The sequence below is a fragment of the Urocitellus parryii genome, chromosome 3, assembly GCF_045843805.1.
Source record: "Urocitellus parryii isolate mUroPar1 chromosome 3, mUroPar1.hap1, whole genome shotgun sequence".
In the NCBI taxonomy this organism is placed as follows: domain Eukaryota; kingdom Metazoa; phylum Chordata; class Mammalia; order Rodentia; family Sciuridae; genus Urocitellus; species Urocitellus parryii.
This window is the reverse complement of record NC_135533.1, coordinates 8,438,746-8,464,669: the sequence shown is the minus strand read 5'-3', so window position 1 is coordinate 8,464,669 and position 25,924 is coordinate 8,438,746. Positions and strand designations below refer to the sequence as shown.

The 25,924-nt window shown below is 36.8% G+C and overlaps 1 protein-coding gene across 1 annotated transcript in view; it reads left to right on the top strand.

Annotated features, from left to right (window-relative positions):
• Cntnap2 (contactin associated protein 2) overlaps positions 1-25,924 on the top strand; it is a 1,300,648-nt gene that overhangs the window by 277,615 nt on the left and 997,109 nt on the right. The window contains exons 7-8 of the mRNA XM_077795886.1: positions 1,278-1,421; positions 4,057-4,321. Coding sequence (XP_077652012.1) covers positions 1,278-1,421; positions 4,057-4,321 — 409 coding nt within the window. The remainder of the gene's footprint in view (positions 1-1,277; positions 1,422-4,056; positions 4,322-25,924) is intronic.

The following is a 25,924-nucleotide window of genomic DNA, read 5'->3' as shown; positions in this document are numbered from 1 at the left end:
CCACTTTAGATTACTTTGTGTTTCTCTTTTTATAGTTTCCTTACTCTTTTCTATATGTTTTCACTTTTGCTCAGCTTTCTCCTTCTCATCCTACCTACGGATTCTGGGGCAAATGACCCAAAGTCAACTAACAATGATTAATAATTTTAAGTGAGGTTTTTCTTAACACTGCTTCATAAACTGTCATTAATTTGTTTTTTTTTCCCTAAAACTAATTAAGTATTCAAAATGCCAAGACACCAAATTGGACTTACCACAAGCCTTCTAGAACACAAAAGACATTTTGCCTTACATTTCAGATATGAAATCTTGACTTTAAAAATGTCTCTACTGTTGTTTTTACTTACAGAAATGACAGAAAAAATGATAATGATAACACTGACAAAAATAATTATAAGATAAATAACCATCTGGATTAGGTGTCTTGATAATACAACTATGATTAGTACTGGGATGTATTTCCTAATACACTATTAATAGTATATGTCCTTCCTAGCAGTACAGATATTAAGTCTAACTTTGTGTTGCATGTATTTAATGCTGTAAATCGACCAAATATACATGAAAATTACACATCTCCTTCTATAAGCAATAATAGTGCCCAAAGGAACATATTAAGAGGTATTGGCCTTATTCCTTAGAATTTGGAAGATTTTATGAATTTGGAATATCTTTATGCCTATACAGTTCAACTTACAGCCCCCAAATTCCAAGTCCCTAGTAAATATACTAATGATATTTGTAGAACTCTGATCTATACTCAAGATAAGTCCAATGAACTTATGACTCTTTTCGTCATTAGACTACAGTAAATCTACAGAGAGTAAATACAATATTCCTTCCTTTGGGCTGCAGTTTTATCAGCTTATTGTGTTAGTGCTAGTTATCTCAAGATGACTAGAAGCATTTATTGACAATATGTCTTTGAATGATAAACATGAAAAATATATTTTTAATATTACTTGATAAAAGAAGTTAGGTAGATAAAATCTTTTGAAACAATGCTAGGAAACTTTATAAAATGCCTTTGGGGGTTACAAAAATGCAAGATGTTGTTGCTACTTTATTTTCCAAGTTATAATCTAATTATCAGAATTAACGAATTCCATTATGCACTTCAATAAGAACATAATGTAATAAGCAAAAGATTTGGTAGGCAAACATTTCAATGCTTGTGTGTTTTGATTGAGATAAAGATACCTGACTTTGTACTCATAATTTTTCTGGTTTATTGCAATATGGTACAAATATTTACATTTAATTTTTTTTTCTTAAAGATAACTTTTGGAGGCATTCCTTTCTCTGGAAAGCCAAGTTCCAGTAGTAGAAAGAATTTTAAAGGCTGCATGGAAAGCATTAATTACAATGGCATCAACATTACTGATCTTGCCAGAAGGAAGAAATTAGAGCCATCAAACGTGGTAAGCATTTGCATCCCCCAAAATACTGGTCCCTAAAAAGAGAACATTTTTTAGTGAAGTACTGAATAACCAACACCAACTCATAGCATTTTTTTCTCAAGTTTGTATTGGGTTCAACAGTATCAAAAAATATTAAAGTTAGCTGAAATTGTGTAGGCACTTGCCATACTCAGAATAGATAATGGCTTTTGGCTTATACTAATCTGAACTATAGGTAGCATTTGTTCAGTGGGAGCAGAGAACAGTAGAGATGGTGCTTTTGGATCCATGGCAGGAGAGCCAAAGTCCTTCAGCAGGAGCGTTCTCCTGGCAGGTCAGCAGCCCTTGATTGGCAGCAGTGTGTTTTTAAATGTCTGGGTATAAAGGCCCTTGTTTCCTCCCATAGGGTTTCATTCAACATTTTAATGGCCTTAAACCAGGAACTTTAATATATTAACTTTTGTACTTTTGAAGGTTTGTTCAAATAGGTAAATAAATACCCTTATTGTCAATGCTGTAACCATAATAAATGTCATGCAATTAAAGTTCCAGTACCCTTGGATAACAAAAGCTGGACCACAGGAGCAGATTAGCAGCTTTCTTCTGACTCATGAGTGAGTTGGTTCCAAGTTTCACTAGATTCAAGGAAGAACAAAAATCAGACACCATTTCAGCATACTTGCCTATCTATGGCCCTGCTAAAGATCCCTGAAAGATGTTAGCTTAAACATTGAATATGGGGTTAGCCCTGGTTCTGCAATGCTGGGATCTACTTCAACACAGAAATGTCACATGGGAATCCTAGAAACTAGACACCCCCCACAGTTGAGAGCCATGGAAAGAGATGATATCATGAGTGTTTACACTGTGCTCTGAAAGAACTCTGAGGGCCTTGTCACCCACCATGGGAGGTTATGGTGCCCACAGTGATTGAACAAATGAATATCCCTAGTTGCTGGGATTGCAGACATGTTCCACTGCTCCTGGCCATACATGCTATTTTAAGTTTTGAATAAAACAGCACCAGGGTCTTTTTGTTTCTGTAGGAAGCATTGGTCAAACTGGAGAGGTGTAAAATCCAAATCATCAGCATGCTGTTTTCATTATTTGCACCTTTAAGAAGAATCAAATGTTATTTCCGTCCAAACCTCTTTGGTACTTGGGTGTTCCCATTCAGTACCCAAACTACAGAGAATTGTTCCACAGAGTCTCATTCCAAAATTGACTTTAACTGTGAAATATATTGCAATTATAAATTTTCTTTCAAACCAGAATAGCACAAATATTTTATAAAATAGAAACAATCTACAAATATATTCTATTTTAAGAAAAAATTGCATGAATGGACATAGAATAAACATTCAGATCAAAATATATATTTATATTGAAAATTTTAGGTAGAATGGAGACACATAGCCAATTTTCAAAGGCAAATATTTATATGAGAAATTGTTTGCAATGATGTCAGGTGCTGATATTTCAATGAAATTGACTCAGCACTCATTCAACTCCCTCTCCCAACATACTGGTTTCCTCATTGTATACCAAGCCCAGAGTCAGCACTGTTAGGAAGGATCTTTACATTTCCTGAGAGGCAATCCCCACAGCATAGGTGTGTGGGCAATTATAACATCTCATTTGTTATGCATAGGCAGTTCTTTCACTAGAAAAGCAAGCATTTAAAAACAATCATTTCTGAAGGTACAGAGCAAATTTAATTTGAATATTAATTCAGAAAGACAACCTACTTTAGATTTAGTGGTTAATGTGCTAAAATGGAATGACCAGGCATCTGGGGTATATATGTGGTATTGAGAGGAAGACAGAGAGGGAGGGAGATAGAAAGAGACAGAGAGCTGATGAAAATGTTATCAAATTACTTTCCTTAAAATAATATGGTAGTATAACAAAATCAGAACCATAGGTGTATTTTAAGACTTTTAAAGAAAAGGTACTCGGCACTGAAATATAAAATTCTGTGCATCTAAATGATAAATTAATTGTTTTTTATACCGAAGTACATTTGTACACTAGTTCTATAAAGAATGCATTGTGATATAAACACACGTCATGTGAAAAGTGGACTTTTTGAATTGGTAACAAAATAATCATAACTATACAGATGTTAAACAATTAATACTAATTCATATATGTAGATAAAACCTGAGGATATTTGCCCCCAAGTATCAAATTAATACATAGCAAACAAATAAGCATAGTTCCCATTGAGAACAGACTGAGTTGTCTATTAATGACCATTGATACTGACCATACAGAAGGTGGCAGGCACATTCTGATGATCTCTGTTGTACCAGCAGCATTGCTGTCTTCGGAAGGTCCAGTGTCCACAATGAAGTCCATGGCCAGGTATACACACTGCATCTTGTGGTCAGCCCATCACATCAGGCTGACAGGCTGTCAAGCTCATGATAGGCGGTGCTTGTTGCTACCTCTACCATACAGCCACTGGCCACTTGTGGCTGAATGCTGAGTCTTGTGCTCAGGAAGACTTAGAAGGGTGCATCTAGCCATGCTCGCTGTTGAGGTTGTCTCAGGTTCAGACTATAGGGTTTGTAGAATTATGCCTTTGCCAAGTCTTACATGGATTTTAATTTTATTACGCATTTGCCCAGTAACATGCCTTTCTGTTTTATAGGGAAATTTGAGTTTCTCCTGTGTGGAGCCCTATACGGTACCTGTCTTTTTCAATGCTACAAGTTACCTGGAGGTGCCTGGACGCCTTGAGCAGGACCTGTTTTCAGTCAGTTTCCAGTTCAGGACCTGGAACCCCAATGGTCTCCTGCTCTTCAGTCACTTTGCCGATAACTTGGGCAACGTGGAAATCGACCTCACAGAGAGCAAAGTGGCCGTTCACATCAATGTCACGCAGACCAAGATGAGTCAAATTGACATTTCCTCAGGTCAGTGAGATCCATTTGGCATTTGTTTCTGAAACTGCTGCAGTGGTTCTTAACACTAATGCTGTGGGAATTAGACTCATGTTTTGTTTTAAATTGGGGGGTTCCATGTTCATGATTACACTTTAATTCAGATGTTTGAGATTGTTACTCGCTGGCCTGAATGCTGATTGAATAAGGGAAATTGAAAATGGCAAAAAGGGTGAGGTGGGGGCAGGAAGGAAGTTGGTGGAGATGGACTTGAGTATCAACTTCCTCTAATCTTCACAAATGCTAGTTCACAGTTAATACAGGGATCACTAGTCCCCTGAGGGAATATTTTATGTTTAAAAACAAAGAAGGTGTACCACTATTATAGTTACTTTTGACTTTATGGACATTCAAGTACCTTTTTCTAATAGTGCCAAGATTATGTTGATTTAATTATAAGTTTAAAGGACTATTCAGCTTCCTAAATCAAAACTCCCAAGTGATCCTGCTAAATCTATAGGAATTGGCCAGAAAAAAATTGAACAAGAGGTGAATACAAAGTAGAATGAGAAAATGTGGACCAACTGCAGGAAGACTGACTGGCTTGACTATGTAGGATGATTTTTAAACTTTGTGGCGTAGTGATACGATAAGCTGAGGCTTAGGTCGTTCATAAGACTTATCAGTCTTGGAACATTTTCTGATATGGTATAAGGAAAGCTGATATTTCCAAATTTGAAAAAAAAACAAAACTTAGGTACATTGTGGAGTTCATAAATAATATTTTACCAATTTCTTTATATATTTCTTGCAATATATATGTTTATTTTGTGAAGAACATATTAGAGATAGGAGACGGAGAGAAAGCGAGCCTTTACTGGGCACCTGGTACAGATACGGCAAGTACTGAGAAAGGGATTTGGGACAGAGACTCAAGCGCACCCCAGGTTCTGATGTCTCAATGAGCCCCATTCAGTCCTGAGTTGCTAGGCACACACCCGAGCAGTTTTTGACACACTATGTAACTGTAGCCGCCACAATTCCTCCTAGGCTTTAAGGACTGGAGTGGACAGGCCCAGCTTCTTTTCTCTTTAGCTCTTGACACAGTACCTGAAGAGGTGCCCAAGAGCATTTGTCAAGTTCAGTACTCCAGCCCTTTGAACTGGGGCTCAGTCAGAGAGTATCTCCTGCCCAAGGACCAATGTTTTCTTGTAAAGTGAGCCGTGTGCTTCTTCTGGCTTGGCTATGTGGACTCTAACGGGGAAGGATTCAAAGAGGATGCCCAAACTGCCCCTTCAGAGATGCCTCAGGAGTACTGACATCTAAGGCTGTTGTAAAGTACCTAGGTATTCACTTTCTCTATATTTGCTCTGTTAGTGTTCCCTTTTCCCTGAGTATGCAGTCAAAATGACTGATCAACCATATCTGATCATTTCTTCCCTGTATAAACTCGTCTGGGGAGATTTAAAGCAAATAGAAAATATCTGGAGAGACTAAAATAAGACAAAACAAATACACATAAATGTTTACTACAGTTGAAAAACACCCCACTGTTAGGATTAAAGATTCTTTTCTAACATCTAAACACATAAAAATATTAGTGTGATATCCTGCCTCCTAGCATTCTTTGAGCAAACACAACTTGCTGCTGGGTTTCCAGGTGGTAGGAACCATTGGATTTGAAATAATGCAACCTTAAATATAGTGATTAACAAACATTTATTAACTCGATTTGGTCTAATTTAAGACTCCAAGATGGTCCTACATAATTGAAGTTGTGTTTGAAAAACAGAAAGAATGAACAAAAGAATCCAATTTGTGACAGCTAACTTACTGCAATAGGTTTACTTAAAGATGATAAAATAGGTTTTAGAATGTTGGTCAATTTAACTAAGAATTTGGGGAAATTAAAGGAAACTGATCTAAAATCTGAATATTTCTGGAGTTTTAGTTCAATGATTATACCATAGTGTTTCTCCTTTTCCTTTTTATACGTATATGCATAGTGGAGATAAGGACTTATTAGATATATTAGTGTGAATAAATAGAACAAATCTACCAAAAAATTTGTGTCTTACACTTATTCTTTCTAAAAGTACATATGGAGTTCGTAGAAGAAAATTTCATCTAAATTTTACCAGATTAAATTAAATGTATAAGTCACTTAGCATAAGAAATAACATCAAGAAAACCATTTAAGAAACAGCCATTTGCATTAATTAACAAAGGAAGGATATATACATTTCACTTCTACCCCATTCTTACCAGCATGAACACTGAAGAATGTCAAACCATTTTATTTCCTTTTGGAAATATCTTCATTGCAAAATTTCTGAAAATGCAGAAGATTTAGCAGAGAGATATAGCACTATTTGCATTTTGTTGTACACACTGATTACAGTAGTGTATCAAGAGGTCAGATAGAGACACTCAGGAATGGTTTATGTCCACTTGTGACTTGGTTTGGATTTTAGTTAATATGTTCTGTGTTCCAGGATGAAGGTCACTCATTGAACTCAAAACCCTCTATTTTTTATTCTGCTGGATAATGTTGTCCTTGGGGATTAATATAAAATAAATCTCATAAGTAAGGGAATATTCCATAGATTGCTCACACTTTCCTTGTATCTTCCCCTCCAGGTTGTATTTTCTTGTCAAAATAAATTGAGTATTTTCTTTTCTCTGATTTTTCTACTAAAAACATTGACATTGCCCACTGCAATGATTGCATGCTCTAAAACTGGTTTGGCAAACATTGGCTCACAAATTTCCCTTCTCATTGGAACAGTTGGAATTTTTACCAGTTCTATTTTCCTGTGATTATTTAGTGCATAATCCATTTGGAAAACTAAATTAAGCTTCCATGAACAATATTGTAATTTAATTAGAGTTGCAAAAAAAGTATTAATATCTGATACGTAACCCCCCCAAAAAAAATAAAAACACATACCCACTACTTGAAATAAGGTTGTTATTGCAAAATGTCTCAATTACAAACAAATATCTAGAAGAATACACAGTCTTGGTGTTTCTATATTAATAAGGTCATAAAATGTGATTTAACATGTAAAGAGTGGAAAGAAGATGATTGTAACTATTGACCCCTTTCATTTATGTCTAAACAAAGACTTTCAGAAGAGCCGGTCTGAATGTGCCCTGCTCCTAAATCCACTGTGTGGCTGAGCTTGAGTGTTTGAACCCCCTTGTTCTGGTTATGTAGAAGTTGGTGCCATTTTAATGCTGATGCTTTAGAAACCTGTACACAGCAAAGATCATCTTTGTTTGATTTTCTATCTCCACTGAAAACCTTCTGCATCTCATTTTATTTAGGTTGTGCCTTAGTGAAATTTTCTTTATAAACTGTGAGTTGATTTGAGTGATATAGGAAAAGAGGCCATGCTGTCTGGCTCTGGTAAGGCTAGGTACATGGTGGCAAGTGCTGGAAGTTTCCAGTTTGATCTGGGCACCACCCATGACACTATCTTAAGCGAGAGGGTACCTCTTCTCTGTAGTCAGCACATTAGTAGTTCCTTAAAAGATGAGTTCACGCTAGTTTCCAAAGTTCAGTAGTAACTTGCATTGTGAGGAATTGTGTTCATCATATAAATTTTTTTAATAATACAAGTTTGTATGTTTTAATTGTTTACCAGGAAATTATTTCCAGCTCTATGATTTCAAACTGCTGATATTAAGATTTCTTAAATAAATTTTCATAACCCAAAAAAGTTAAATAATGTATATAGAGGCATCACTTCACATATTTCAAGTGATTTATTTTAGAATGCCTTATAAAGCGAATTCATTGGAAGATTGTTTTTAAGTAACACATAGAATCTTCTTTAAGTTTAAACCATAAATTATGAGAATCTTTGAAAATGTTAATCCCCTTTGACCTATTGAATTTGAATCATTTTGAATGAGGTATCGGAGATAGTTATCTCAGCATGTATACAATAAGAAAAATAACTTGAAATGGACTAGTGATGTTACAGAGTATATATTTAGGTGAAATTCTACCATATCAGTATAAATAATGTTCCTCAAGTCAAATTTAATACCTTGAGAAAACATAATACTAAGAATAAAAATGTTTACAAAAATATAAGTACAATATGGCCCAAACTTTATTTATTTATTTGTTTGTTTATTTAGGTGCTAGGGATTGAACTCAGGGCTATTCCATCACTGAGCCACTTCCCCAGCCCTATTTTGCATGTTATTTAGAGACAGGGTCTCACTGAGTTGCTTAGTACCTCACTTTTGGTGAGGCTGGCTTTAAACTGGGGGTCCTCCTGCCTCAGCCTCCTGAGCTTCTGGGATTAAAGGCATGCACCAAACATTATTTTTATAAATACATAGATAGCTTGATGATTACCCATAATTGGTGAGTTATCAGTAATTTTATTAACTTGTTTACATAACTTCCTAGTATTTATATTTTATAGTTATCAATTAATATTTTAAAATAAGCATATTATAAAGTAATAGGGGAAATTCTATTTCTGAAAAGTATAATGCTTAACAATATTATAAGTGGAAAATTCCCTAGAGTAAGGTATATCAATTTAACAATTATAGTTTCCCTGCTTACTTAGAAGCATATTTTTAAGAAGTCAATTTTAAAGAAGTTTGTCCCTAAATAATAAGCTCCAACTTAATTCCTTAATGGTATTTATGCAACAAATAGAGCATTTGTATTCAGATGCAAAAATCAGAAGATTGGGTATATGATCATTTTTTTCTAAAATATACATAACAGATTTTGAACAAATGCCCCATCTTTCATGTAATCTTAAAATTATTTTATGCATAGATAGATACATACACATATGCACAAGACTTTTTCCTTAAAACCATAGCCAACAATCAAGGAGCAGTGTAGTGTACTTATGTCTTAATGATGAGTCAGTACATCAAATCTCTTTATTTCCAAGTAATCTACATGATTTGCATCTACGCATGGGTGACCTAAAATCCATCTTTAGATTGTCTTTCTTTTTGATGAGCTTATACTTCTCTTAGAACTTCCAGCAAAACCCAGATCCATCATTTTGAGACACTGGAGACAAAACCAGCTCTGGGGTCTCCATGGGAACACGGAGCGTAGGGGAGTCCACTTCATGGGCCAGGGTTCCTGGGGTATCTAGACCTCTAGATGTAAATACAGATGTCCGTGGACATATCCTCAGCACATTTTGCTGATTGATTCCCCCTGATTCACAAGTAGACTTGCTGTGAGCACCGCACGGTGTCAAGTCGCACACTGTGGAGTGAATGGCATGTTGTTCCTGGGGAGCTTCCACTGCGACGACTTTCTATTACATTTTGATTCCCACCCAGGCTGTACCATCACCATGCAAGCTGAATGGAAATTCACTTTTAATTATACTTCAGCGCAGGCTGGTGCACTTTTCACAATAGACGCATTGTATTCCAAGATGAAAGAAAAAGAAAAAGGCTGGGGGTAGTTTGTGATATTAGGTATTGACTTATTCTTTAGAAAGCACAGAGGACACATTAACTTATAATCACACTCCAGGATGCCTATCCATTCTAGTTTCTGCAGGGTTTGGGGGCCTTTAGCAATGCTCTTTGCCTTTTTTTAAAGGGAAGATGAATAAAACATGATGATATGTGAGTATTGTATATGAGTGAAAGAGAGAATGAGAGAGCATTTTTTTAAATTGAAAAGACATGATCATTTTACTCAACTTGATGGGTGAAATGTATGTAAAATGTGCCAATAGGGTCAGATACTGTTTTTCAAGCTTCAGTTTATTTTACAAATAACTGATAAGGGAGGGAAAAAATATCAGATATCACTAATAAAAACTATGAGAATAAAAAAATGATGAAAGATCACTGAAGAACATAGCTCAGAAACCCCATAGGTAATGTGCATACATGTATTGTTGGAGATACTTTCAGAACAAGGATACAGAGGGGCACAGAACAAATGAGCTTTGTCAAAGAAGCCGCCTTCCCTACCTTTCCATTAACGTGCAGGGGTTGGAACTGTGTAGAGGAGCTGAAATGTTGCCTAGTGATAATTAATGACTGTTAGACTTCATCAATCTAGAATTATATAATAGGAAGATATCTAAGTCAACTTTGGATAATTTGGTCATTGAGTATCTCTTTTTTTTTTTTGGAGGTAACACAACAGTTTGGATATGATGCAATCAGGATTATTGACCTCCATAATCATAATAATTAAGAAAAAATAAGTCAATAGCTTTGGATTGGACTCTTCCCCTTCAATCCTCTCCTTCCCTCATTAACCTCAGGATGGGAAGTATCCTAGGGTAACCAGCTTGACTAAGAGATTCACATTGTCAGATAGTATCATCTGTGATCACTTATATTTTTTTCCTGAGTTTCACATGATCTGTGAAAAATGTAGCCTGACTGGGTTATCTGTTGCTTGGGCATGATTGCTAATGGAAATGAGATTTGTGTGGGAAGAGACCCCACAGTCTCTGGTGAGACTAGGTTGGGAACCTCTGCAAGGAATGATATAAGTTGACCAAATGAGTCCTCTGGCTACCAATGTGTTGTTTAGCCCCCTATCTTTCTTAGTCTCTATTTATAAAAGCTCTTTGCAAGAAAATTTGCAGGGATTCACACAGTACTGCTTAGAAAGTAGCTGCCTTTGGCAAACATTTGCATGAAGAAATAATTATGTATCTTGTCCCATCTTTAATCATGACTCATTTTCATGATTTATTTTATTCCACTTCACTTCCCTTGAGACTTCTCTAACCTGAGCACAGACCATATTTCTGGCACCTGCAGTTTTGCTCTACTTCTGAGTTCTTTTTCTCTCCTCCAGCAACTGCTTTTGCCCACTCACTCTCCATAGTACAATTTTTACAATTAAAATTCTGCCTAGATCTTTGCTATAGCATTTATTAGCAAATGATGTTACCTAAAAGCGGCAGATGATCTTCCTTCTACATCTGCTCTTCCATAAGCTCTGTCAGTCTTTCTTTCAGCACATTGAGATGTGGAGGATACTCTCAGAGACTGGATCCCTAGGATGGAGCCCCTGTGCAGAGGCTGAGATCTTGCTCGCCCTGGACATATCACCATGCTGCAGCTCCCTGCCTGGACATTTGGAATACTGCTTCCCTCTGATTTCTCTGTATTCTTCCTCTCTCACATTCTGATTCCCTGCCATTTTGTTTTTAACCCTCACGTTACTGACTTGAGTCTAAGTGGCAATCTTCTATTGTTCATGAGTATTGCTTATTTCTTTGGGCATGAATTTTAGCTACTTCCCAGTCTAAAATGTATCTGTCAATCCCTGTGCAGATGCATGCTAATTCTCAGTCCCCCCGATTTTCTCTGTCCTCTAATTCCCACTTTTCTTGGTGTATGTGTGTGTGTGTGTGTGTGTGTGTGTGTGAGAGAGAGAGAGAGAGAGAGAGAGAGAGAGAGAGAGAGAGAGAGAGAAGAGAGAGAGAAAGAGAGGAGAGAGAGAGAGAGAGAGAGAGAGAGAGAGAGAGAGAAGTAGTTTGTTAGTTTGTTGGAGGAAATATTGGATCAGGGTGACAGTGAAGTGTGCACAACCCCCCAGCTCTTAGTTTTGGTTGAGCAGGCCTGGTCAGCTGATCCCATGTCCAGGAGTCCAGCAGTGAAGAGCTCACCCCTGCAATGTTCTACATAATTATAGGGTTGGGACTCCCCAGAACCCAGCAGCTGACATCAGCCACCTCTTCCATTGTGCTTCCTTAGACCTGCTGAGCCAGTTCTCTACTGGGCTGCTACAGGAGGACATGAGGCCCCAGGGCCATCCAGATACACCTCTCCTACAATGAAGGATGGTGACTGTGATAATGGCTAATGCTCTTAAAGGACTGTGCCCATCACTGTGCTAAATCGATTACATTAATTATCTAGTTTAAGGCCCATAGACCTCCAAAGTTAGATGCTATTGAGAAACCTTCCTTGTAACTCACTGATGTCAGTGGTAAAATCATTCTTCCAATGACCAAAGTTCAAAACCTAGAGAAAAATCGAATTTTGTCCTCCATCTCTGCCTGGCATATGGAATGATCCAACAGTCCCCAGCAGTTCTGTTGAAGAGCCTCACCCGTGCATCATCTCCTCACCCTAGTCAAAAATACATCGCCAGTAAAGATAATCAAGGTCACCTGAACTGTCAGAGCCAACGCGTCTTCCGTCACTGATCTATTTACTATGGCACAGGCGTTATGAGCGTGGGCTCTGGGGCCAGACTGTCCACTGGGTGATACTAATTTCACTCTTGCCCTGCTCCAGTTCACTGTTTAAACAAAGATCAATTAAGTGACATCAAGTCACTTAATTCTCTCAGCAACTCCTCCAGAGAAAGTCCACGATCATCTGTCTGCATTCTACAGATGAAGGAACAGGGGCACAGAAATGAGCAACACCCCAGCCTTCTCTAGCTGATTAATTCCAGAGTTTGAGGAGGATTCCAGGAAATTCCAGCCTAAGGTCAGACTCTTGGGCACTCGGTGGTACAGTGCTCACGTGCTTTCGACACTTGGGTTCTGGTTCATGTGGGATCAGCTGTGGTGACGGTGCCTCCGAAACACCAGGGGGATTCAGCCCCAGCAGCAGTGGTGCTCTTCTCCTGGCTCATCCATCTGTACTAAAACGTGCTAAAATCATCTCCCTTGTTTCTACCCTCCCCCACATTATTCCAGTTTATATTTCTAATATGCAAAGGGCTATTTTATTATTTCCCATTACCTAAAGGATAAATTTTAGTTTCATATCATGCCACACAAGAGCAGGTACAAACGGAACCCAACCAGTGTATGTGGCCTCAATTTTTCTGCTAAACACATTGTATTCTGACTATTTTCCTCAATATGCCAGGACTCTCTCCCTCTGTGCAGCCTCTTGACAAACTCCTGGTGATCTTTCAAGGCCCATTTTTTGGTGTCTTTTCCATTTCTCAACCCCAGGGAACAATTACCCATCCTTTACTTCACATCTTGAATAATAATGATTTTTCTTTGTTCCATTCTAAATCACAAACCTCAACTGCTATATCTCACTCATGTCTGTATTCCTTACACTTATTACAACACTTGTCAGAAAATAGATGATCAATACTTTCATCTTTGCTTTTTTATTCTGTTGAATTTACACTTGAACCATCACAGTTTCCTTGTGCTTCTCTCTGTTCCTGCCACTCGAAGAAAGACCATTCCACACACCCCCATCTGATTAAAATTCCAAAATACCTGCTTTGCTGGTTCATGTCCTTATCTGAAAACTTTTCCAAGAATCCCTAAATATTCAAAACTGAGTCTCATGTGTCCTCCATAGAAATCCTGAATGTCCCACGATGAACTCAACCCTTCTATAATTTTAAATTGCTCTTATTGTTTTCAGTTGATTGAGTCTTAATTCTTTTCCCTTGTTTGATTTATTACATAGTTCAGACATTTGACTACTCTGAAAATGCTCGGTCTCCTAAAGCTTTAAGGACAATAAGCCCACCCTTCGTTCCCCTCCACCTCAAGCTTAGCATGATCTTACATGTGGCATGTTTCCAAAGAGTCTGTTGATTGACTTATTCTAATGAGCTATCTCCAAGTTGGTTTAAACTGTAACTTCATTATTCTGTTGTCTTTATCAATTTATAGGAACCAAATTCCTTGTGAAAGGAATGTGCTAGTATCTCAGAGGAAATAATTGCTTGACTGTAGGAGGCTAATGTGTGTGAAATTGATCAGGACCTGAATTTTGATTAGAGACTTTTATAGTAAGAAGAATTTTTTAAGGAGATATTGAAGCCTAGAGCTGTGCTGGGTAAACTATTTTATGAATAAAATTAAAGCCTATATACGTTTTCCAACAAATGTATTCTCAAAAGCACAACTTGAAGTCAAACCTTGAAATTACTCATGTTCCCTTTGTATTTATTTTTTTCCACACAGAATACAATAAAAGAAATGTGCATGATTAAAATTAATTTAGCTTTCTTCTCCTCTTCAGGCTTGGGGATGCATTCTATGTGATAACACCAGGGATTAAAAGGGGATCAGAGTCTTTTCTGCCTTCTCTGTGAGCCTTGCTTTCAAGTCAGTTGTACACTGGGTTAAGGCAGAGGCTGTCCACTTGCGAGAGCCTGGTGTGACCTGTCCAGGTCGCCGACGTTTCTGGATGATCCCATCTTGTTGTCTCTGAGTCCCTTTACCTGGGCGGTCCAGGCAGTCATGTTATTGAGAGGTAAACAGTGAAGCAAACTTCAGAGTAACTTCATAGTCACTCCATGGACATGTGGAGTCGTAGCTCTCCCGCTCACTGTTCTTCCCTTCCAACCCCAGCACATGTGGGGTTCACATGAGACCAGGCAGTGTTTGTCTACTTGCTACATATCTGTCATATGTCCACTGCACCTATGGTGAACATGTTCTAGTGATGGTGGGGAAAAAAAAAAACAGTTAATATGTGTTCTGCTTTTCTCCATCATCTTTGTAATACAATGCTATGTAGGAAAATGGAAAAATCTGGATCATGTAGGAATATTCACTGGCAGGTAAGTGTCCAACCTTCCCTATCCCCAGAGTTACTAGATCCTGTTTCTTGCAGGATAATCCGAGACAAAGGCATACATGGCAAACAAACAAGGGGCTCCATAGTCTTTAGGAGAAATATTTCCCAACTGAAAGAAAAATCAGGTGCTCTATATACAGTACTTTACTGCCCACAGCAGTTTGGGTACACACAGTGCAATTGACTACAGAGAACAGCCAGTAGCATTGCTGTTGAAAAAACAGAGGATTGTGAACTCTGTTCCTATGGATGAGGGAATGCTGAGCAGTGTCAAGTTGCTGGAGGTATTGTGCAAGTGTGTGTACATGTGGGTGGGTGTGCACATTTGAGAAGAATTTTTAATCTTCAATGAAGTAAAAGCCTTAAACTTCAATAATTGTTTCTAATGGAAGGCTATCATGTTTCTATTTGCCATGTTTGAATGATTTAGAATAGAGAAGACTGAGACAGGATAATGTGAGATTCAGGAATTCAGAATCGTAGCTCATCTAGATCTTGTATAAAGTGTAGGTTTCCTTCATTCCCTATTCTCAAAAATTTAAGCATTTACTATTAAGCAACAAAAATGATCATTTCTAACTTTTCTAATTTCCCTTTATTAACTCTTAATTCAGTCATAACAAGTAATATGGAGAATTGGGGAGAAGAAATCTTGAGGGGCAGGTCTGCTAAAGCAATGGGTCTCCAAGTGTTGGTGTTGAACCCTGAGGCATGTTTGGTAACATCTGAAGACATCTTTCATTGTCACAGCTGGGGGTGGAGGATGGGGCACTGCTGGCACCTTGTGGATAGAGGCCAAGTAACCCACTAAGTATCCCAGAAAAAACAGACAGTAATTCAACCCACCTTTCTAACAATCAACAAAGACTTGTTTTGCACTCAATATCCATAGGGCTGAGGCAGAGAACTCTGATCTGAGAGACTCTCCTATAATACTACAAAAGCTGAGCATGTTGTAAGGAGAAGGTAACTTACCCACCAAGCTAAACAACTAGTGAACAGATTTAACCAAGCTGTTTCTTGAGGTCTCATTTAGGTCCATTGAGAGACTTGAGTGCTTTATCACTTGCTCTATGAAGTTATAGTTTCTTCTTTTCCCTCCCAACATTTAGGCTTTGGAAAAATCCCAGAGTCTTCTCTTTTGTTTTTGTTGTAGAATCTTCACCCTTCAAAACGACACAAAGACTTTGTGGATTCTTCTCTCATGTGATCACAACTAACCACACCGTGAGCAAGTTCTCACAGTAAAAACATGTATGCATTATTCCAAATCATAGCTCTTGGGTTTTTTTTACAAACTCTGAGCTCTATTTTTCTAAATACAGACTTCTTCTGGAGCTCACTTCACCATGACTTGAGCCTTTTATTTTCATCAGCAATAAGCACAAACAAACGTCTGTGTGTGCCCTTGGCCCAAATAGTCACCCAAACAGCCCTAATGTTTTATTATCATTTTGCTATGTATGACTCCTGAGGTGGCATTCCTCTTCTGTAGATGCCCAATCGAGGCCTTCAACTACCTTTGCTTCCCTCTACTACCCTGTTGGGAGAATCATAAGACAGATGAAGAAGAATCATCCTTCACTGTCATCCTCCCACCTGGCTGAAGCGTGATTCCAGGGCAGAGTGTAGACCATGCGCACATCACAGACAGACATTCACCCACCCTCCTTCCTTTCCTCCGTCATCTTTGTAACATGATGAGTACCAAATATGTCAAGCATTAAGGACTGCACCCTCAAAGTACTACATAAGGATATAAAATATATGTAGATTATAATAAAAGCCTTAAAGGCTTTTTATTAACAATATATATCTCAAAGGTATTGTGTGAGTGTGTGCAAGTGTATGGTATGTGTATTACCACACGTCATTCAAATGTGGTAAATGGAGATATGATTAGAAATAAAATTATTGAATTTTAACAGTTTTACTTCATTAAAGATTAAAGGTTCTTTTCAAATATGCACACACACACACACACACTCTCACACAATACCTATTAGACATGGGGTAACTGTGTGGAAAACAGCAGAGAACATGAACTATAAGCGTGGACACTAAATATGAGTAAAGGTCAAGTTCTAAGAGGAAAAACCTAATAGAGGCCATATGACTTGAAAGCATTGGACTGTTTAAGGATGTAAAAATGGACAAGAATGAAGAAATTAGTTTGTAGAGGTAGATGGAAACCAGAAGGTGTAATAAACTAAGGTAAGAATTTAGAATTGGAAACCATTGATGAATTTCTTCTCAAGGAAGTGACATGTGTAATTTTTCAGTGATCTCTCTGCTTTCTATGTAGATAATAGAACAGATGGACGGATGGATGGATGGATGGATGGATGGATGGATGGATGGATGGATGGATAATGGATGGAAACTTGGTTGAACAGATACACAGATGGATAGATAGACATGGATGGATGGGCAGGTGGATAGACAGGTAGATGAATGGATAGATGGATATAGAGATGGGTATGTAGATAGACGATAGAATAGATAACAGATTATAAAATGGGATTAGAGAGAAAAGAATGGGGGAAAGATGCTGAGAATACCTGCATGGCTCAGATACATGTAATGATAGTTTTAACTACAATGATAACTCTGGAGATGGAGAAAAGATACAATCTTTGAAACAACAACATTTAAAATGTAGGACCATCAGCACCTGGCAATAGCTAATGTGTGAAGTGTGAAATAAAAGTGAGAATCGGGACTGACATGCAGATTCCTCACATCATTAGCTGAGTAGAGAGTAAGCCACATTTGATGTGGAAACAAATGAGAAGTATTTTTTGAAAAGAGTCAATTTCCGTTTGGACAGGTTACATTTTAGACACCTGCTTTATATTTACATGGTCAAGTTGTCAGTCAGGGATGTGAGTCTAGAGCTCAGAAGAGGCAGGGCCAGAGAAACCACAGTGTTACCAGCATATGTATGGGACTGGAAGTCACAGGATTAAATCACTAAGTAACCGCACACAGACAGAAAGAAACCAAGCCTCTAGGACCTTCTTCTTTCAGAATTTGGAAAGAGAAAGAAAGCCAACAAGGGTATAGAGTGACAATTAGGCAAGAAGAGAATGTGCTATCCTGGAAGTCAAGGAGGATGGTTCCTCAAGAACAGTAGTTCAACTATTATTAAAAAGAAAAGCGTGGCCTGGAGATATAGCTCACTTGGTAGGGTGCTCATATCACATGCACAAGGCCCTGGGTTCAATCCCTAGCACCACACGTAAAAAGAAAGAAAGAAAAGAAAAAAGAAAAGCATGATAAACCTAAGTGGTCAGCTCCATGATGAGCATGCACAACCTAGACCTTGTCCAGCTCAAGGTGGATGTGTATGCAGTGTGAGAATTAGACCCCAACATCAACTTGATGATTCTGTGGAAGGCTCAGAAAAGACAGGTGCCATTTCCACTGAATAGAGAAGGCCTACATGAATGCTGTTTAAAAACTGTAAAGTATTGCCATATATTTACAGTTGTCAATGTTGATTCCTTGTCTACTCTTTACTCCATCCCCACTCCCTAAGGGGTGTCACAGTAAGTATGCTCAAAGGGTGAAACTCAGAAATAAGAAAAAGTAGGTCGGGCTAGGGATGTGGCTCAAGCGGTAGCGCGCTCGCCTGGCATGCGTGCGGCCCGGGTTCGATCCTCAGCACCACATACCAACAAAGATGTTGTGTCTGCCGAGAACTAAAAAATAAATATTAAAAAAAATTCTCTCTCTCTCTCTCTCTCTCTCCTCTCTCACTCTCTCTTTAAAAAAAAAAAGAAAGAAAAAGTAGGTCAGCAAACAGAGAGATGGTATCCTAAGGAAATGAAGAGGAAATATTTGGAATGATGATGGATGGGAAATGAGAGGGGGAAATGGAACCTTCCAGAACCCGGAAGGAACTGCAAAGAAATGGAGCATTAACCCAGATAGATTTTATATTGTCCATGAAAACCAACAAATAGAAAATACAGAACATGTAACAAGAGGCACTCCGTGAGACATATTAGGCGCTTGATATATTCTACCTCATGTAATTGTCAAAACAAATGCTGAATGTGAACATTCATGCTTTTGTAGAGAGGAACCTCATGCTTATAAAGCCACAAAATTCTTCAAGTTCTGCAGTGGCAGAGGGAGTACTTGAGATAACACTGGCTCTATTCCTCAATCCATGCTAGAGAAAAACAATGAAGATATACCAAATGTTCCAAAACCTAGAAAAAAATATAGGATATCAAGTAAAACCAAGGATAAGTAAGTGAATTGCTGTATGAGTATAGGTAGGTACTCCTTTATGAGGTGAGACAGTGAGAAATGGAAATAGGGAAAATGATATTAAAGTGACATACACCTAGTGCACAAGGTTTTGAATAATAAATGCTCAAATAGAACCAAATACAAGCTAAACTTTTTCCAACGAGTCCTTTGAAATAACTTCTCTAGTAGATGACAACTCAGATGTTTACATCTTGTCTCTGTATTGCAGGCCAAATCTCATCTAGTGGCCTGAGCTTAGTACTACATTCTTTCCTTCATTTTCACTTGGGTGAGCATCTCTATTTTGTTTCTTTACCGACAATTTTATGGAAGAATTTTTTTGAAAGGGCAAAAATAAAACAAACAAACACAAAACCTGCACACACAAAACACAACTTTGATGCAGCCTGCATTTGGCACTCTGTCTTGTTCAGCAATCCAAGAGATGATGATTCCTGTTAGGGAGTGCTTTAGCAGCTCGCCCTGTGTTTCCGCAGCTGTTGAACACACTCCACCAGTGCACAGCAGCGCCAGGGCAGCTGGGTCCAAACCTTGGCTCTCAGACACGAACTGGGAAAGGAGCTGTCTTTGGAAACCTTCCTTGTTAGTGTCTAGCTCTGGGTGTACTCATGCACCCCTACTCCTTGTCCCTGATGCAGCAGTGGGAAAGCTGAGCTGTACTGACCTTTGCCAATGGGAAATGGCAGGAACTGGCATATCCTGTGCCCCCAAATCTGTGTCTTGCATTTATGATCAGTGACAATGTGTGGTACCCAGCATAAGCACTTAGCAGCAAAGATGTCTACATGTACACAGAAGATAAACTCTGCTTTAGGAAGCTGCATATTAATCTAGGCACATTGAAACTGCTTTAAAACAGAAAAAGAAAACCTAAGTTTTAACTTTATTTTTCGCTTCTGCCTTCACTTAAATAGCATGTCCTGCCTAAAAATGGGTTCATGAGTACAGTTGCTCCTTTGTGAAGTTAGGCAGTAAAAAACGTGAGAGATAAGAAGATAAAATGATAATAAAGTCACCTGTATTTATTGTAAAAATACAACCAAATTGAGTATGAATCCTAAATGCCTGTATTCAAATCTATCTTACATTTAAATTTACCTGTCAATTACCCACTCACCGTCAAATGGGATGATGGTAATTCTACAGCTTGGACTCCCCATGAGAACTGAGTGTGGGATGATTACAAGGGTAAATGGCTGTTAGAAATATCAGGTTGTCCCATGGCTATTAACATGTTACTGTTACTGATCTTGGTAATATAGAAACCAAAAGAACAGAGTCTGTAACTCAAGAATCTTATTTACAATATAGATGAAGAGATAAATGAGTGAATGTTGAACTTATCATGAGTTTTGAAAGCATGATTACATTGAATAGTTAAGTAACAGATTTGTAATCATTTTTTATTTGTTCTTTCTGGATATGCATGGCAGTAGAGTATATTTTGACACACATAAATGGAGTACAACTTCTCAACTTGTGGTTGTACATATGTGGGGATGCACTATTCGTGTATTCATATATAAGCATAGGAAATTATGTCTGATTCATTCTGCTGTCTTTCCTATTCCTATGCCCCTATATTCCCTTCCCTTGTATAATCCAGTGAATTTCTAGGCTTTCCTCCCCCTTTATTATCATGTATTAGCATCTGCATATCAGAGGGAACATTCAGCCTTTGGTTTTTGGGGGGATTGCCTTATTTCACTGAGCATGATAGTCTCCCCTTCCATCCTTTTTTTGGGGCAAATGCTATTATTTCATTTTTATGACTGAGTAATATTTTAGTAATATTCCTTTGTGTATATATACCACAGTTTCTTTATCCATTCATCTATTGAAGAACACTTTCCATAGTTTAGCTATTGTGAATTGAGCTGCTATAAAAATTGATATGACTGCCTCACTGTAGTATGCTGATTTTAAGTCCTTTGGTATAAACCAAGGAGTAAGATAACTGGGTCATATGGTGGTTCCATTCCAAGTTTTCTGAGAAATCTCCATACTGCTTTCCGTATTGGTTGTACCAATTTGCAGTCCCACCAGCAATGTATGAGTATACCATTTCCATACCTCCTCACCAACATTTATTGTTGCTTGTATTCTTGATAACTGGCATTCTGACTGGAATGAGATGAAATTTCAGTGTAGTTTTAATTTGAATTTCTCTAGTTGCTAGGGATGTTGGATATTTTTTTCATATATTTTGTTGATAGATCATATTTCTTCTTTTGTGAAGTGTCTGTTCAGTTCCTTTGCCCATTTATTAATTGGGGTTTTTTGGTGTTAAGTTTTTGAATTCTTTATATATCCTGGTGATTAATGCTCTCTATGTGAGTTGCAGGTGGAAATGAATTTAGTCCATTCTGTAGGCTCTCTCTTCCTGCTCTTGAATGTTTCCTTGGCTATGAAGAAACTTTTTAGTTTGATTATCCCATTTATTTATTCTTGATTTTACTTCTTGCACTTTAGGTGTCCTGTTGAGGAATTTGTTTCCTAAGCCAACATGATGGAGATTTAGGTCTACTTTTTTCTCTAGTAGATGAAGGTTCTTTGGTCTAATGCCTAGGTCCTTGAAGCACTTAGAGTTGATATTTCTGAAGGGTGAGAGATAGGGAACTAATTTCATTTTGCAACATATGGATTTCTAGTTTTCCCAGCACCATTTATTAAAGAGGCTATGTTTTCTCTAATGTATGTTTATGGTGCCTTTGTCTTATATGAAATAACTGTATTTATGTGAGTTTGTCTCTGTGTCTGCTATTCTGCACTATTAGTCTTCATGTCTGTTTTAATGCCAATACCATGCCACTTTTGTAACTCTAGCTCTATACTATAACTTAAGTATTTTGATGTCTCCTACTTCACATTGCTCATTAAGGATTTCTTTGGCTATTCTGGGCCTCTTATTTTTCCAAATGAACTTCATGACTGCTTTTTCTATTTCCATGAAGAATGTCATTGGATCATTAATAGGAATTGCATTAAATCTGTATAGTTCTTTTGGTAGTATGGCCATTTTGACAATACTAATTCTGCCTATCCAAGAACAAGGAAGATCTTTCCATTTTCTAGGGTCTTCTTCTGTTTCTTTCTTTAGAGTTCCATAATGTTGACTGTAGAGGTCTTTCACCTCTTCTGTTAGATTGATTCCCAAATATTTTATTTTTTGAAGCTATTGTGAATGAATAGTTTTCCTAATTTCTCTTTCAGTTGATTCATCACTGATGTATTGGAACATAATTGATTCATGGGTGTTAATTTTTACCTGCTTTTTTGCTGGATTAATATATGAGTTGTAGAAGTTTTCTGGTGGAGTTTTTTTGGGGGGGTCTTCTAAATATAGAATCATGTCATCAACAAACAGGGATAGTTTGAGTTCTTCTTTTTCTATTCGTATCCCTATAATTTCTTTCTTCTGAATAATTGCTGTGGCTAGAATTTCAAGGACTATGTGGAATAAAATGGTAAAAAGGCAACTCTGACTTGTTTCAGTTTTTAAAGGGAATGCTTTCATTTTTCTCCATTTAGATGTTGGCTTTGGGTTTAACATATAAAGCTTTTATAATTTTGAGGTATATTCCTAGTATCCCAAGTGTTTCTAGTGTTTTGAACATGAATTGGTGCTGCATTTTGTCAAATGCTTTTTCTGCATCAATTCAGATAATCGTGTGATTCTTGTCTTTAAGTCTATTGATGTGATGAACTATGTTTATTGATTAATTTTATTTAATCTTAAATCCCTGAGATGAACCACTCCCTTGATCAAGGTGCACTATTTTGTTAATATGTTTTTGTATGCAATTTTCCAGTATTTTATAAAGAATTTGCTCATCTATTTTCATCAGAGATATAGGTCTGAAGTTTTCTTTCCTTGCCTTGATGTGGCCTTGTCTGGTTTTGGTATCGGGGTGATCTAGATTCATAAAATGAATTTTGAAGTGTTCCTTCCAATTTTATTTCATGGAACAATTCGAGGAGCATTGGTGTTGGTCTTCTTTCAAAGTCTGATAGAACTCAACTGAGAATACATCTAGTCCTGGGCATTTGGGTTCGTAGGCTTTTGATAGCGTCTTTAATTTCATTGCTTGAAATTGATCTGTTTGAATTTTTTATGTCCTCCTTATTCAATTTGGGTAAGTCATGTCTCTGGAACTTTGTCCTTGCCTTCAAGATTTTCCATTTTATTACAGTACAAATCTTCACAGTAGTTTCTGATTATCGTTTGTATTTCAGTAGTGTCTATCATGATAATGCCTTTTTCATCACAAATTTTATTAATTTATTATCTCTTTCCTTTCATTAGCTTGCCTAAGCTTTTGTCAATTTTATTTATTTTTTCAAAGAACCAAATTTCTGTTTTATTGAATTTTTGAGGTTTTTTTTTTTTGGTTTCAACTTTATTGATTTCAGCTCTGATTTTAATTATTTCCTGAATTCTACTTCTTTTAGTGTTAATTTGTTCCTTCTTTTCTAGGGCTTTGAAATGTAATGTTATATCATTTATTTGTTGACTTTTCCTTCTTCCAATGAAAGGGCTCTTCCAATGAAAGTTCCTCTTAGAACTGCCTTTATTTTTTATTTATTTTTATTTTTTTATTTTTATTTTTATTTTTTTAGTCATACATGAATGTATTTTGACATGTAATACATACATGGAATGTACATACACCAATCATATTTTCTTTATAAAGTCCCAAAGATTTTGATGTGTTGTGTTACTATTCTCATTTACCTAAAAGTATCATTTTTTATTTCATCCCTGATTTCTTCTGGTATCCATTGATCATTCAGTAGCATATTATTTAGCCTCTAGGTGTTAGAGTAACTTCTATATTTTTTATTTTATTATTGATTTCTAATTTCATTTCATTATGATCTGGTAGAAGGCAATGTATCATCTCTATTCTTTTATATTTGCTGAAAGTTGCATTGTGCCCTAATATATTGTCCATTTTAGAGAAGATTCATGGGCTGCTAAGTAGAAATTGTATTCAGTCATTGATAGATAAAATATTATATTTATATATATATATATATATATATATATATATATATATACATATATATGTTAAGTCTAAATAATTAATCGTATTTTTTAGTTCTGTAGCTTCTTTATTTAGTGTTTGTTTAAAGGAGCTATATAGTGATGAGGAACATGTGTTAAAGTCATCCAGTAATATTGTGTTGTGGTCTATTTAATTCATGAAACTGAGAAGGGTTTGTTCGAAGTATGTAGATGCTTTACTGTTTAGGGCATAAATATTTATGATGATTATGTCTTATTGCTGTGTAATTCCATGCTTTACTGTTTAGGGCATAAATATTTATGATGATTATGTCTTATTGCTGTGTAATTCCATAAGCAGTATGAAATATCCTTCTTTGTCCCTTCTGATTAACTTTTATTTGAAGTCCACATTATCTGATATGAGAATATAAACCCCTTTTTGTATACAAGATACATGTGAATGATGTTTTTCCCATCCTTTTACCTTCAGTCTGTGGGTGTCTTTGCTTATGAGGTGAGGCTCTTGATGACAACATATTTTTGAGTCTTGTTTTTTATTCCAATATGCCAGTCTATGCCTTTTGATTGATGTCTTTAGGCCATTTAGATTTAATTTTGTCATTGAGAAATGCTTTTTAATCCCTGTCATTTTGATTTATTTCTGGTTTATAATTTGCATCAGTTTCTCCTTTGATTGATTAGTCTTCTAGTGTAATTCCTTTCTTTGCTGGTTTTTATTTATTTTTGTTTGTTTCTTCTTGAAATATTTTATTAAGTATGTTTTGTAGTCCAAGATTTCTAGTTGGGATTATTTTACCTTTTATTTATCATGGTATTTTAAAATTTCATCTTCAAATCTGAAGCTTAATTTTGCAGGGTATATTATTCTTGGCTGGCATACATTTTCTTTCAGAGCTTCATATGTATTATTCCACAGCCTCCTAAATTTGAGAGTCTGGGTTGAGCAATCAGCCAAGATCCAGATTGGTTTCCTTATAAATGTGACCTGTCATTTTCTCAGGTAGCCTTTAAAATTCTATTCTTATTCTGGAGGTTAGGCATTTTTATAATATTGTGCCTTGGTGTGCGTCTGTTGTAATTTTGCATATATGAGTTTCTGTGAGCCTCCTGTGTTTGATTTTCTATTTCATCATTTAGGTTTTGGAAATTTTTTGATATTACTTCATAAAAAAGAAATCCATTTCTTTGGTTTGCATCTCCAAGCCCTCATCTATCCTGATACTTAAATTTGGTCTTTTTAAGTTATCACACGTTTCTTGGAAGTTTTGTGCTTGGTCTCTTAACATCTTTTTTTCCATGGTCAACTTTATTTTCAAGATTATATATTTTGTCTTCATTGCCTGAATCCCTGTTTCCCAAGTGGTCTAGTCTGTTGGTAATGAGTTCCATTGAATTTTTAACTTGGTTTATTGGTTCCTTCATTTTGAGATTTTTTTTTTTTGCTTAATTTTTTTTTTCAGAATTCCTATCTCTTTATTGAAGTGATCTTTCACTTCCTGTATTTTCTCTCTGATTTCACTCCTTACATTGTCCTTTACCTCACAGATCATTTTAACTATGTGCATTTTTAACTCCCTCTCTGACTTTCTTCTACTGTGGTGTCTATTGATTCTGTTATTGGAGTATCTTGCTTTGTTAGGGGCAATTTTTCCCTTGCTTTTTTGTGTTATTTGTGTGTTTACCCATCTAACAGTATGGATCTGAAGCAGTTGAGTTTCTATTCTGTGGTCTCAGAGTGTCTCTGAAGGTTTCTAGTACCTCAC